Source organism: Patiria miniata, unplaced genomic scaffold (assembly GCF_015706575.1).
Source record: "Patiria miniata isolate m_02_andy unplaced genomic scaffold, ASM1570657v1 HiC_scaffold_25, whole genome shotgun sequence".
NCBI lineage: Eukaryota > Metazoa > Echinodermata > Asteroidea > Valvatida > Asterinidae > Patiria > Patiria miniata.
Window position 1 is genome coordinate 7,080,745 of NW_024037064.1, and position 12,911 is coordinate 7,093,655.

Sequence of the window (12,911 nt, forward strand, 5' to 3'; positions counted from 1 at the left end):
CATCTCACACAACTTTCACCTAAGATGATGCGATACAAGATATTTTCTCAAAAGAAATGGAACGGAGAGGTGGATTCTCCTGTTTAATTGACGATTAGATTGTGGATTTATAATAGTACTCAGAGGTCACCCAAGATACATGGTCAATTTAATATCACTTTCAAGTGACACCCAGAATGCTTAGTACAGTGCTATTATGTTTGAAGATTTCAATGAATCATTTTGTACAGGAATTGTTGATTGAATTTTCACACTGATTGATGGATTGAATTTTTGGGGGGATGGGGGTTCAGTAGAATGAAGAACTATGCTTGGTAAATTTGTATTCATAATGTAAGAGGATTCCGAATACTCTATTTGTATTGAAACTGTTTTGTTGACTTTTTTTCATTGATAATCGAACCCCTTACTGTCCTCTGAAAGTAAAGTTTTAGTTGTTATTGATTGTTGTTTTTTTGGTAATCTTTTGTGTGTGTTTGTGGGGGGGGGGGGGTTGCAGAGCATTGCCTTCACATAAAATGACCCATGATACATGCTACTTGTTTCGGTTTAATGCGGCTCATGAGCGTGTTGCATTCATAGGGAACAGGGTGAGAGTTATGACTTGGTGGGAGATTATTTAGGCTTGAGGAATATTCCCTCTTGTGTTTCCTTCAGGTGAGGGAGGTTTTGACTGACAACTTGTCTGACGAGCTCAGCATCGAGGCCGATGGTACAAAGTGACAACCCAGTCAAATCAGGGAGACCTTGGAGATGACGGGTGAGAGCCCTCACTGCATCCAAACTGAATGCATTGCCATCAAGGATAAGCCCTTGTAAACCATGCCCAGCAGGAATGATGCTGATCAGGTCCTTCACGTCATCATCTACCAACCTGCATGCACTGAGGTGCAAGAGTGTAAGGGATGACAGGACGTGGCTGACATCTCGCACCCGTGCATGCAGGTTGGTGTAAAACAGTGCGAGAACATCCAACCTGCATCCTTCCAGTGCCTTCAATAGATCAACAACCTCATCCGGTGATCGTTGGTACATAGCCAAACCAAGCCTGCCTATTTGTTCCTGCATGCAGAAAAAGCTGTGTGATACACGCCCCACGTCAAACCATGACCTTGCCTCAATGATAACCGTAATGATGAATCGAGCATGGCGCTGTACATCCACCTCACCAAGTGTTTCCTCAAGGAGGCTAAGCTCCTCCCCCTCCTGCTCAGACAAGTAGTAGTAAACAGTTATCAGCCTAGCTGACTTCATGCTGTCACTCAGAAGAATTCCCCTGAGAAGGGTAAGCCCCTGCTTTCTTACATGCATGTCAAAATCTGTACCTTCAAGTGGCGGAGTGACATGCTGTAAGTAGTAGCTCAGTGATTTCAGGTCTTCGTTACTCTTGCACTTTACAAAAGTTGGTCTGACTAGTTTGGTAGCCAACTCATCTGAACCAGACTCGAATAGCAGTAACCTAGCCAATCTCTGCAGTTTCTTCTCATCACCTTGCATCTCTCGTATGTGATCAAGAATGAGACCAGCAGCCTGCATTGATCTACCACAACAAAATCTCAGCAGGTATTCCATCGCAAGAACATTGCCATCTCCAATCTGCTCCAACTGATGACGGAAATTGTTTTCGTCATCGTCTAGCAATTTCACCAGGTGACATGCTGCGAAGTATTCTTGGATGGACTTGTGGGGGAAACTGAACAACACTTCTTCACCCGGACCACACTGAAACTTTTCACCTTGAACAAAACCCACTGCACGGCCCTCATCTAAGTCAGACTGAAATTCACTTTCTTTGAACATGAGTCTTTCCCCTCTACAGTCTAGTAACCCTTGCAATGCAACATGCCCCAAGCCATCAATGATGGACATCATGTTAGACATCACCTGTTCATCGCTCATATCTTTATTGCGGCGCTTGAAAAGAGCAACCGCAAACTCTTCGTACAGCTCGGTAATTCTCTCAGGCAATGACTTTTGATTCTTCCAAACAAGGCACAGCATCTGGGAAATGATTGGAACTACAGCCATTTCCCGGATATTTGCATTGACTTTCAGATGTGAAATCAATGCCTCTCCCATGTCAGCATCATCAGGAAGGTTTAATCTGATGTATTGATCTCTATCATGTGGTCTGAAGCCAAATGTCTGAATATGGGCGTAATTTGGGTGACCTCTGAGTATATATTGTTTCCTGTGTGGTCGGGTGGTAACCAACACAAAACTTTTAGTAAGGACTCTGTTGTGTAAGATATCCTGAACCCTGTACACGCCCTCCTCAGATTCCAAAACATGAGAAGGAATTTCATCGAATCCATCAAACAGCAAAGCAATGCGTGATTCATGATGATCAATGAACCCTTTCACTATGTCTTTCGTCAGTTTGGTATTACCTGCTAGAATTTGGTCAAATATGTAATCCAAGACACAACTAGATTGCTGCATTTGCCTCAGCTTTATCCAAAGCACAAGATCGTATCTACCATGTAGGGGTTTTGAACCAAGTGTGATGCAGGATTTTGCAACTTTCACTAACAGGGTTGATTTACCCGTCCCGGCCCCACCACAAAGGAGAATCTTGATTTCCTTAACTATTTCCTGATTGAACAAATCGTCTACAGATTTGAGAATTATATGTTGTGCTTCATCCAAGTATATTTTTCTTTCTGGTAATGTCACCAACCTCTCTGATTTTGTTTTGCCTGGAATGATCTTTCCAAGATAGAGAGGAATAAAGAATTTATCAATATCTACATTACATGTCTGCAGTGTAGGGTGTGCAGGAATAGTCGTTGCAGTTTCCTTGTAGTTGTCGATAATTTGCTGTTGAAAATACCAAAACGCATACGGCCCCTGGAGTCCGGTCATTTCTAACAGAAATCATAAAAATATATTTTTTTTATTGGACAGCAGATGGACATGATTCATTACAATTATTCTTTTGAGCTACGATTCAACAAGCCTAACAATCTGCTGGTCTTTATTTCCAAGTTCTCGCACCACCAAATATTTTTTTTTCGCATTCAGGTTTCATATCTTTATCCACAAAAGTATTGAAGTAGTTTTAGTTTCCCATTTAGGGCGGTAAAATGTACACTTAGAAATTTTGAATAGGATTGAAAGTTACATATCCAATTTGTTTTTAAATTTGGCATTCTCAAGATGACAATACATGTATTGATAAACCATGAGGCACATGAGATTGATGTTACACACAAATAGCCAGTCCCTTACACTCTTCAAACAAACGCAGCTGCGATGAAATCAACGCGGAAATTCTGATCACACCATAAACTAGATGAAGAAAGGACTAACTGTAGCTGTCAGTAAATTCTAACAAAAAGGGCGAAACTTGACAATGCTGCATGCTGTTTCCAGGCCATTTTTATTATGATCGTACGTTTATCCAACATCCACCGAACCACACACTTTTTAATTCTCCAGTGTTCATTCCTGGGTGTATTCGTGGGTGCAGGAGGACATGAGGACATGTGCCCTTCCCAGCTCCCCCCCCCCCTTCAAAAAAAGGAAGGTGGGCAAGCAGAAGGAAAGTTTTCAAAAAGCTAACGTAAAAATTTAATTACGTTGCTTAAGAAATGAGCTAAAATGCGTTTCTCTCCGAGTATGGTAATTTGATATGTTTTAATGTGATTATATGTGCTTTCCCTTTCAAACTTATTGAGTACTGAAATTTGGTTGATAGCAGAGTCATGAGCCTTAAACAGACAGTAATTTATGTCAACAAAAGTATTGCATGTGATTTCTGGTATACCATTGTAAATTAAGCACACAAAAAGTAATTCAGTAAATTAATCACGCCTATTTTAACGAATATTTTAACTATCATATGTACCAAGGCTACTAAGTCATGAAAATTATGATTGATTAAAATTTATTTTGATACCCACCTAGCAATTTTTCGATAATGTCCATTCTGCCGATCTCAATCAGAGCTGTGCATAGCACTCTACTCTGATCCCTGCCGGTGGATTGTTGGCGCCTCCATTTGACCAGCATCTTGAAGATCTGTTGTTTCTTGTGGGAGATCTTTGCAGCGCTTAAACCCAGATGTGTAGCAAGCTTCCGCGAATCAAAGCCAAGCATCTCAGATATCTTGTGTAGAACGGAGTCACTGATACCTGCAAATGGTCAAGAAAGTTTCTGTGAAAATGTCTGTTATGTTCAGATTAAAAGTCAATGGTGAATGCATTGTGCCAGTTGTTGTTGAGATAATTCATGGAGGGGGCAGTTACTTGAAACCATGGCTACCACAATACCGGTACTTTCACAATTAAAGGGAGCCTATTTTGTACAGTGACTGTGATGGCATGCAGAGAATAGTCTCTAGTCTTTCTTTGCTGGCTATTTAATCATTTCGAAATAAAATAAATTGATAGGCCTCATAAATTGATGGATCAATTTAATTAACAACTTGGTGGAAAAGCAAGTTGTATTGTCCATTTTGGACAACAAATAATTTCTGATGAGGAAAGATTAACAACGACAACGTTTCCTATGATGAAAGTTATCATTACTGTGAAACACTGAGAAAAGCTTACCTGTGTCAGCTTCTATTGGGATCAGTCCTATGTTTTCCCCACGTGACGATTGTTGACCATTTTCTGGATGCAAATTTTACAATGAGAACAAATTGCGTTAACTGTATACTGATGCATGAATCCTCATTCCAAATACCACAGTAAGTTAATTTGAGATTCCATAATAAACGTTTAATCTAATATTAAATATTAAAAAATATTATACAATTATTAAAAAAAATATTTATATATATATATATATATATACACAAATATGATCAAAAAGAAACATTATAAGAAATATATATTGATGATATAAAAACAAACTAAAAACAAATTATATGTATATAGGGATGAAACGAGCACTGTGAACTATGTGATAGGAGATGATTTCATTGGATATGCATATATAGATATAAAATGCTAAAAAGTAATGGATAAAAAAAACAAAAACAAGAAGACACAACGCACATATACTTGAGACAAACACAAAGACAACAACAAAACAAACAAAACAAAATAACAAAAAGAAGAGAAAAAAAGGAGAGTAAAACAAAACAACAAACGTAACTAAACAAAACAAAAACAAGACAAGACAAGGAAAACAAAGTAAAACAAAAAGAAACAGAGCAAGACAGAACAAAACAAAACAAAAATCCAAACCAAGCACAACAGAACAAAACTGACCAAAGGAAAACAGAACAAAAAAGTAAGAAAAAAAAATACACTATCTAAGAAAAAAACAAGATAGCAAGAGTTTTGTTACAGAAATAAAAATAATAAAAACAAATCACATGAAAGAAAAACTTTCGGAGAGAAGTGATGACGGTATAAAAATATTAAAAGGAGTTGCAAAAAACGGATGGTAATACATATATTTGAAGTAATCGATGACAATTCATTCAAGTGAGTTAAAAATGAAAGCAACAATGCATTAAAAAAGTAAACTATTCATTCATTAACCACTTGAAAGAGCACTCGTTAGAGCCACGTCTTTACAAAGTTTTGGCCAAAAATGCAAGTCTTGCTCGGCTATAACAAGGAAGAGTGATTAAAATGTGACGGAGATCCAAAATCATTTTATTCTTAATATTAATATCACGCGCAGTTTTCTTTAATAATATTTCAATTTCCCTTGTTATATTGTTTTTGTTTCAAAATACAAATATCCCCTTAGGACCCTTACCTTCACGTTGACGGCAGCATTTCTCCCTGTATTTATCTGCAAAAACAACACAAAACACTTGTAATTACTTTGAAGAATCTCATACAACAGGGAAACAATTTTTGTTATAACATATATATAGGGCACAGCCACTATCGTAGTGGTGCGATGGTAATATGCGCATGGTTCATCGAATTGTACTGTGCAGCGATTTACTGAAGTGGGTGCTACGTACACAAGCCGCGCAAATGATGTCCTTGTATCTTTGTGAGCAGTTCGCTGCCTGAGTCAGGTTTGTGGATGGAAAGGTGCATGCTGCTACGCGGTAATAAGGCTGTACCGTCTCAGTATCATGAATTCAGAACGTCTTGCTCCAAGACCAACACTGTCAGTAAACTATCAAACTGACCATTTTGCCGAGGAAAACTGAAATGCCATAATTAAGAAACATCAAAAGCTCAGTTTTATTATGAAATCTCTAACAAACACACAAAAGGACAGTAAACAAGAGAACAAAATCTCATGAAATCATGAGCTCACTTCATGTATTTTCGTGTGTCAACATTAGGGACCATTAGAAATGCTGCGTCTACGGGAGAAGTATGTGGCTCAGAAAAAGTCACCTATTGAATCACTATATTGCGTTGTTAGTTTATAAGGCACACTCCTGACAATGCACATGTTACATCAAGATATTGAAATGTATTATGTGCGTCTGGTGAAATTATCACACAAATAATGAGTTAACAGGTCATTTTTCCGAGCCGCATGCGTATCCCGTATGCATACAATTTCTAATGGTCTCTATTACTTTTTGTAATACCGGTAGCTTGAGTCGTAATATTGATTATCTAGTTTCAAGGCAAAAGGTTTGGGAGGATTTCCATTGCTTCTCTAACCCTATACGATTACAGACGTGCCATGAATTCACGTCAGAAGGGGGGGGGGGAGGGTCCGGGGGGGGGGGGGGGAGGGGGGGTCCGGAGGGGAGTATAAAACAAGTAATAAAACGTGCCATGAATTCACTTCGGAGGGGAGCATAAAGCAAGTGAACAATATGGAAAAGACAGTAACGTCCAATTCTGCGATTATACCAGTAGGAACATCACTTAGGCCCCCCCCCCCCCCCAAAAAGGCTCTGGTTTCTGATATGCACGCGCGTCGCCGTAGCCATGCGGGTTGGCAAAATGAAAAAACAAAAATCAGTATAAAAAGATGATGTGTCAAAACCGCCAAACTCACTGGTTTGACTGGAATCTTGCTGCTGCACAATTTTAAAGTGTTTTTAGATGTGGTTATAATCGAGAATAAGCTTTATGTGGCCTCTCCAGTCTCTGGACTCCCATAATATATTTGCACTAAGTTTAGTCAGCCACCATTTACAGTCATCAGCCAACATTTGAAGCAAAAAAACAGGTAAAAAAAACGCGTCGCCGCACCACTTCTGGGGCAAGCTCCATACCAGAAACCAGAGACTTTTTTGGGGGGGCCTTACATATTCCAACAGTGCCAACAGAGCCACCAGAAAGCAAGTGAAAACAATGGAAAGGCAATAACTTTCAATCCTGAGATTACACCAGTAGGAATACTACTTACATATTCCAAAACCAAATGTCAACACTGCCATCAGCAAGAGGCCAAATGGTACAACCATTCCAACAATCAAGGAAACATTAACCAAGTCATTTCCACCACTTCCAGTTGCAGACGGCGTATTTGTAGTCGTGGTCATGCTGCCAAAATCTGCCATTTTTGTTCTTGTCGACTTCCTTTTAAAAAGAAAAATTGCAAATTGTAAGTGAGCTACATGCCAGATAGTGAGGTGTTTGTTATCTAGACACTATGACACTATGTTATGAACGGATTTCGTTTCTAATCCAAGGGCGGAGGAAGTGATTGGTGTTTCTAACCACCTTGAAATTGCTAATTCTTTATGTAATGAAAAAAGTCTTCATTTTTGGTTTACATTCTTCCAGTGTTGTATGATTCGAGTCAAGGACTCGGACTCGAGTCACATTTTTGGTGACTCGGACTCGACTCGAGTCACATTGGGAAATGACTCTGACTCAGACTCGATCTTGATGACTCAGACTCGAGCTTGGTGACTCGTGACTCAAGTCTGGTATTTTCAACAAAAGAAAAATCATAACGTTATTTTTGCAACGAAGGTTGCATTATTGATTACTCCATATCATAGACAAAACACAGCGCCTGGGAAATTTGTATCCAAGGGCTACGCATACATGCCTAGTGCCTGCACGACGAGCACCATGGGCCCGGTGTCACGTCAAAAAGTTCCCGGTATTAAAAGGAAAACACATTTTGGGTCAAAACAACATGTACACACACAACTATCTATATACACTGGGATTTACTTAAAAGACAGAATGGGGGATTGAAAAAGAATGTTAAAAAAATTGATTAGTTGGTGAACAACTAAGGACAAGTGACTTGTGTCTCGGACTCGGACTTGAGGCTGGTGACTCAACTTTGCAAATCTGAAATTCACTGATTCAGAGAGGTCCTTGATCTTATGATGAGGTGACTGCAGCAATGCCCCATCCTCTCCTTTGAAAAATCCACCACTGAAATCACATTATATATTGCGACTTTTATCGGATGATCGGGCTGTTTAAGGTATCATTTGCAGCTATCCAAAAAGTAACTGATGATATTATTGTTAAAAAGCATACTTGGTTTCAAGATAGTAATGACAATAAATTCCATGTGCATTTTTTCTTCTGACATACTGTCATTTTAAAGAAAACAATAAAAGAATATCATTTCCAAAGATGCATCTAAAGACTATTTTCCGATAGTAGTTCGTTTTTAATTCATTGAAGGCGTGAATGGGCCCTATATCTAGAGAACTGTATGGGTAGCACTGAAACTTTGTAGATGTATGTCTATAGATGGGAATGCGTTATTGATGAAAATCTAGATGACGTTATGGTGCTGTCATTACATGATTTTACATAGATTTCAGACATTTTGATGATTATCGCCATATCTCACCAACACAACATGCCAAATTAAAAATTCTTTTGTAATTTTTTTGTTAGGTCATAGATATGAAAAAATGTGTGATGCCATCATGAAAATGTGAATATTTAAAACAAACATCAGGGTAAGTCCGGTCATCATCAAACTTGGTGGAAGGCAGATAATAGTATGCAAAATTTGAAATGACATGAAGATGACATCATCAACTGATTTTAATAAATGTGAAACTTTTCTTTGTGGGTAATAGCAAAACTTTAAAGTATGAATTTAATACAAGAACATATCAGTTACATGACTAGGCATTGCCATCACTTCACACTTTGCAATAAAGCAAAGTGTTATTCCTATGCTTGTAAGCTAGCCTTAACCTCATCCAAAGTAACTGACAATGTTCTTACCCCTTTTAAGTTCCCAGTCAAATCACTTGAAGACAAAGTTTTCTACTTTGATGTAAAGCGCACAAGCAGTTGAGGCTTTTGATGGGGCGGATCTGGTAAAGATGGCGCTGGACAAACACAGCATCGTCATCAAGTCGCGTGACATGGTTTATATTTAGAACTTGGGATTTTTGTTTTGCTGCATACATGTACGTCACACGTACCGGTACAGTCTGTTTATCTGTTTATCTGTGTACATACAGTATTTACTTGACACTTGAGTTTTAATTTGGACTTTAGAGACAGGTAGCTCCATGCACTGATTCTATCTACAAGCGTACTTTGTTAGATTTCAATCGCACACACCTCAGCATGTGTACATATTTATTTCACACTTGAGTTTTGGACCTTAAGATACCGTAGGTTCATGCATTCTATCTACCTGTACAAAATGCACTTTGTTAAATCTCAATGGCATACACCTCAGCATTCATTTAATTCCACTAATCCACTTTTGTTTTTAACCCTCAAATAAATGCCCTATAATATTGTAAAAATCTTGCTTGAACCCAACACATGAATTGCAGTTTCTAGGGTTCACCATAAATTCATATGAAATGGAAGTCCGGCTTCCTCTTGAACCAATTGTGCAGTTATATGTCGTTCCTTAGTTTAATACCCAAGCATGGCCGACTGTGCAGTTTATCCCTCAAGTAATTTGGAAACTGGTTTCTTGCTTTCCAGGAGTACAATTGGGTCCCCTGTTTTACAAGAACCTTGAAATCAGTATTAGATGCAGTACTTAACGCGTCGTCCGATTTTTATGTTTTTGGTATTAAGAGCTAAAAAGTCATAACAGCTCGGGTCACAAAAAACATTTTTTTCAAGGCTATCGCGGAAAAAGTTGAGGGGGGGGGGCGGATTCTGCCCCCCCCCCCCCCCCCCCCCGCCCTTTTAGGGTTAAGGAAAACGGAGGAATTTTCACACACAAAATGTCATTGATAATGAAGCAACAATTGAATTGCAGTGGTGGGTTTCCAGTTTGCCCACTGCGTCTCGTTCTATTTTGCCTCAAGTGAGCAACTTGCAATAGAAATGGATGCATCCAATAGTGCATGGGGAGCCTAATGCCTCGCAATTAATCTTAAAACTAATGGAAGATGGACTGCAAATGAAACCAAATTTCATATCAATTACTGTACCTTGAGCTGTTTTCTAGTATGGCCTTTGTTCATTTGTATCGCATGTTGAAGGTAAACCCATATCCGTATCAATGGATAAGACAACTGCAGTAGCGTGTATAATCATATGGGTGGATGCCATTCATTGGAACTAAATCAGTTGACTAAGAGAATACGGCTGTGGTGTGTAAAACATGACTATGGTTAATTTCACATCATATTCCGAGTGTCAATAACACCATGGCATGATTCCTTATCACAGTCATTTAATGACAATCTTGAGAGGCAACTCAACCCTCATGTGTTTTGCCACATTATGTCGTTTGAGATTTTAAACCGACAATAGATCTGTTTGCTTCTAGAACAAACTGCCAAATCAAATCTTTCGTATCTTACCTGCCAGATCCACAGGCAGGAACTTGCGATGCCTTTTCAGTGCCATGGGAAAATGAACTAATTTATTGTTTTCTGCCATTTTCTCTAATCAACAGAGTCTTACAGAAGATAGAAAGGGCCAGGAGTGCTCATCCTCTCCTGGAGGAAAACACAGCATTGGTTTCCAAGGCTACTACGTCTACTGACAACAGAGCCAGTTGGACTACCCAAGTCCAAGACACTTCTGCGTCTACCTCACGACCCACAGCGTCAACATCCACTAGCAACCAGCCTAGAGCTGTGTGCGGCACACTTGTCAGGAATTCTCTCATTGAGAAAGGACTATCAGAGGAAACAATCGAGATTATCATACAGTCCTGGAGAATCCGAACACGTAAACCGAACAGTTCAGCATTATGCAATAATTCCTGGATCCACCCCTGCTGCGTTACCAATAACAAGTGCAAGTGCAAACTCGGGCAACAAATATGACCACACATTTGGTCAATTTTGACATTTCCTCCTTCTGGACACTGTCCAACCGCTACACAAAATACCACGTGACTATAACATTACTGCACATACTTTGCCTCCATTTACAAACTCTTTTTATAAACATCTTTCCAAATTGTCACAAACAATTTTCGTTAAGCATTTTATTTGCCTTTTTTTAATTTCAATTTGGTAGCTATTTTTTTATGGGAAACTTAGGGGCTTGTTTTGATCAATTTTCGGGGACAGACATAATGCAAAATTAACATGCATGCGCATCGATTGAAACAAAACCGGTGTTCTGAAAACTTTTGGCAAGAGTGCATTTTATGACACAGCGGCATGGCATTTGGTCAATTAGTAAATTTTTTTTGGTCAAATAATTTTGGTCAATTTTCGGGGACAGACCGACCGACCGACAGACAGACAGACTGACCAACCACCAAGTGACATGTAGAAGCTCCTGCCAGAGCTTAAAAAACTTATTAGCAAACCAACAGAATGCTAATTTGTTGACCTCTTTTTGTAGTTTATAGTCATTTCATGGCTATTTCATTCTTCTGTGAGAGAATCCACCCTACACAATGCAGGGTTTCAAATTTGCCATGTTCTTTTCTTGTAACTTGGGTTACCCAAAAAAGTAATTGGCAAGTAGAAGTATGACAGACTGACAAATAAACCTAAGGCGAAGTAAAAAAAAAAACATGTTTAGCGTCCCCGCCCGCTTCCTTTTTAAAGCCGCCTCCTTTTTTTTTTTTTTTTTTTTTTTTTTTAAAAGACAAAAATTGATAAATTTTAACGATCTCTGACGAAAGAAATCATATTTTTAGACTTTTATACTGTGTATAAAGCTGTGGAAATAGTCAATGAGTCCAAGTGGCGGCCATTTTGAAAAAAGCTGGTAACCATCTTGAAAAATAGCCCGGCCGCGTTGTCTTGAAAAATGTGTCGGGCGGCCATTTTGAAAAAAAAAAAAAAAAAAAAAAGGGCCTCCTCCTTCCTTTTTGTCAAAGAGGCAGGACGCTAAAGATGTTTTTTTTTTTATTTTGCCTAAGGAAAGTTAAAAACAAAGTAATTTCCCTACCTACATGTATCAACCTGGATAATTGTTAGGATGTTACCGTAAACACACACATATTTTCAGCCTAAGTGAACCTACCATGATACGGGTCTTGACACACATCCATGGCTTGGCCGGTGTCAATTCTTGCTGTCCTCTTTGGAGGTTTGTGGCCATGAACTTCCTGTATGCATCTTCATCGGTCTCTGCAAGCTCATCCAGCATTGACCAAAAGCACTGTGCCTGCTTCATCAGGTCATGTTGGATGCCTGTCGCCATAGTTTACTGAAATTGGAAAAGAAGGGAGCAAAATTTTTTAAAATGGCGTCCACGCGATATTCGCAACGGAGCCCTCGCCGATAAATGGTACATTTCACTTTTCATCCAGATTGTAAGTAAAGCTTAGTATCTCGATCTTAAAATCATAAATCTGTAATTGTTTCTCAGGTGGCGTACAGGTATGTTAATGTAGTAATTCTGTGGCCGTTTTGAGGGTGAAATCTGATGTTTTTGTTGGCAAATGGTTGGTTGTTAATTATTTGAAACGCCATGTAAGTACTATCGCCAGATCATGTCCAAATGTTGAAAATAATGCAGGGGCTACTGTTGTCGCAATTGCTATCGTTGAAGTAGGCCTATCTTGACGATTTCGGTGGCTTGTCTGTAAAAAAAAACGCCAGTTCCAACGGCTGTCGTCCATTTTGTTTTGGTAAATATGTAAAT

At 38.9% G+C, this 12,911-nt stretch overlaps 1 protein-coding gene across 1 annotated transcript; it reads right to left on the minus strand.

Moving 5' to 3' along the window:
* Nucleotides 1-488: 488 nt before the first annotated feature.
* On the minus strand, nt 489-12,474 carry LOC119733382. The gene is made up of 5 exons (XM_038206963.1): nt 12,288-12,474; nt 5,722-5,757; nt 4,557-4,619; nt 3,906-4,136; nt 489-2,867 (listed from the first exon to the last, which is right to left on the minus strand). The coding sequence occupies exons 1-5, from the start codon at nt 12,313-12,315 to the stop codon at nt 616-618; spliced, it is 2,610 nt and encodes an 869-aa protein (XP_038062891.1). The 5' UTR covers nt 12,316-12,474; the 3' UTR covers nt 489-615.
* Nucleotides 12,475-12,911: the final 437 nt, after the last annotated feature.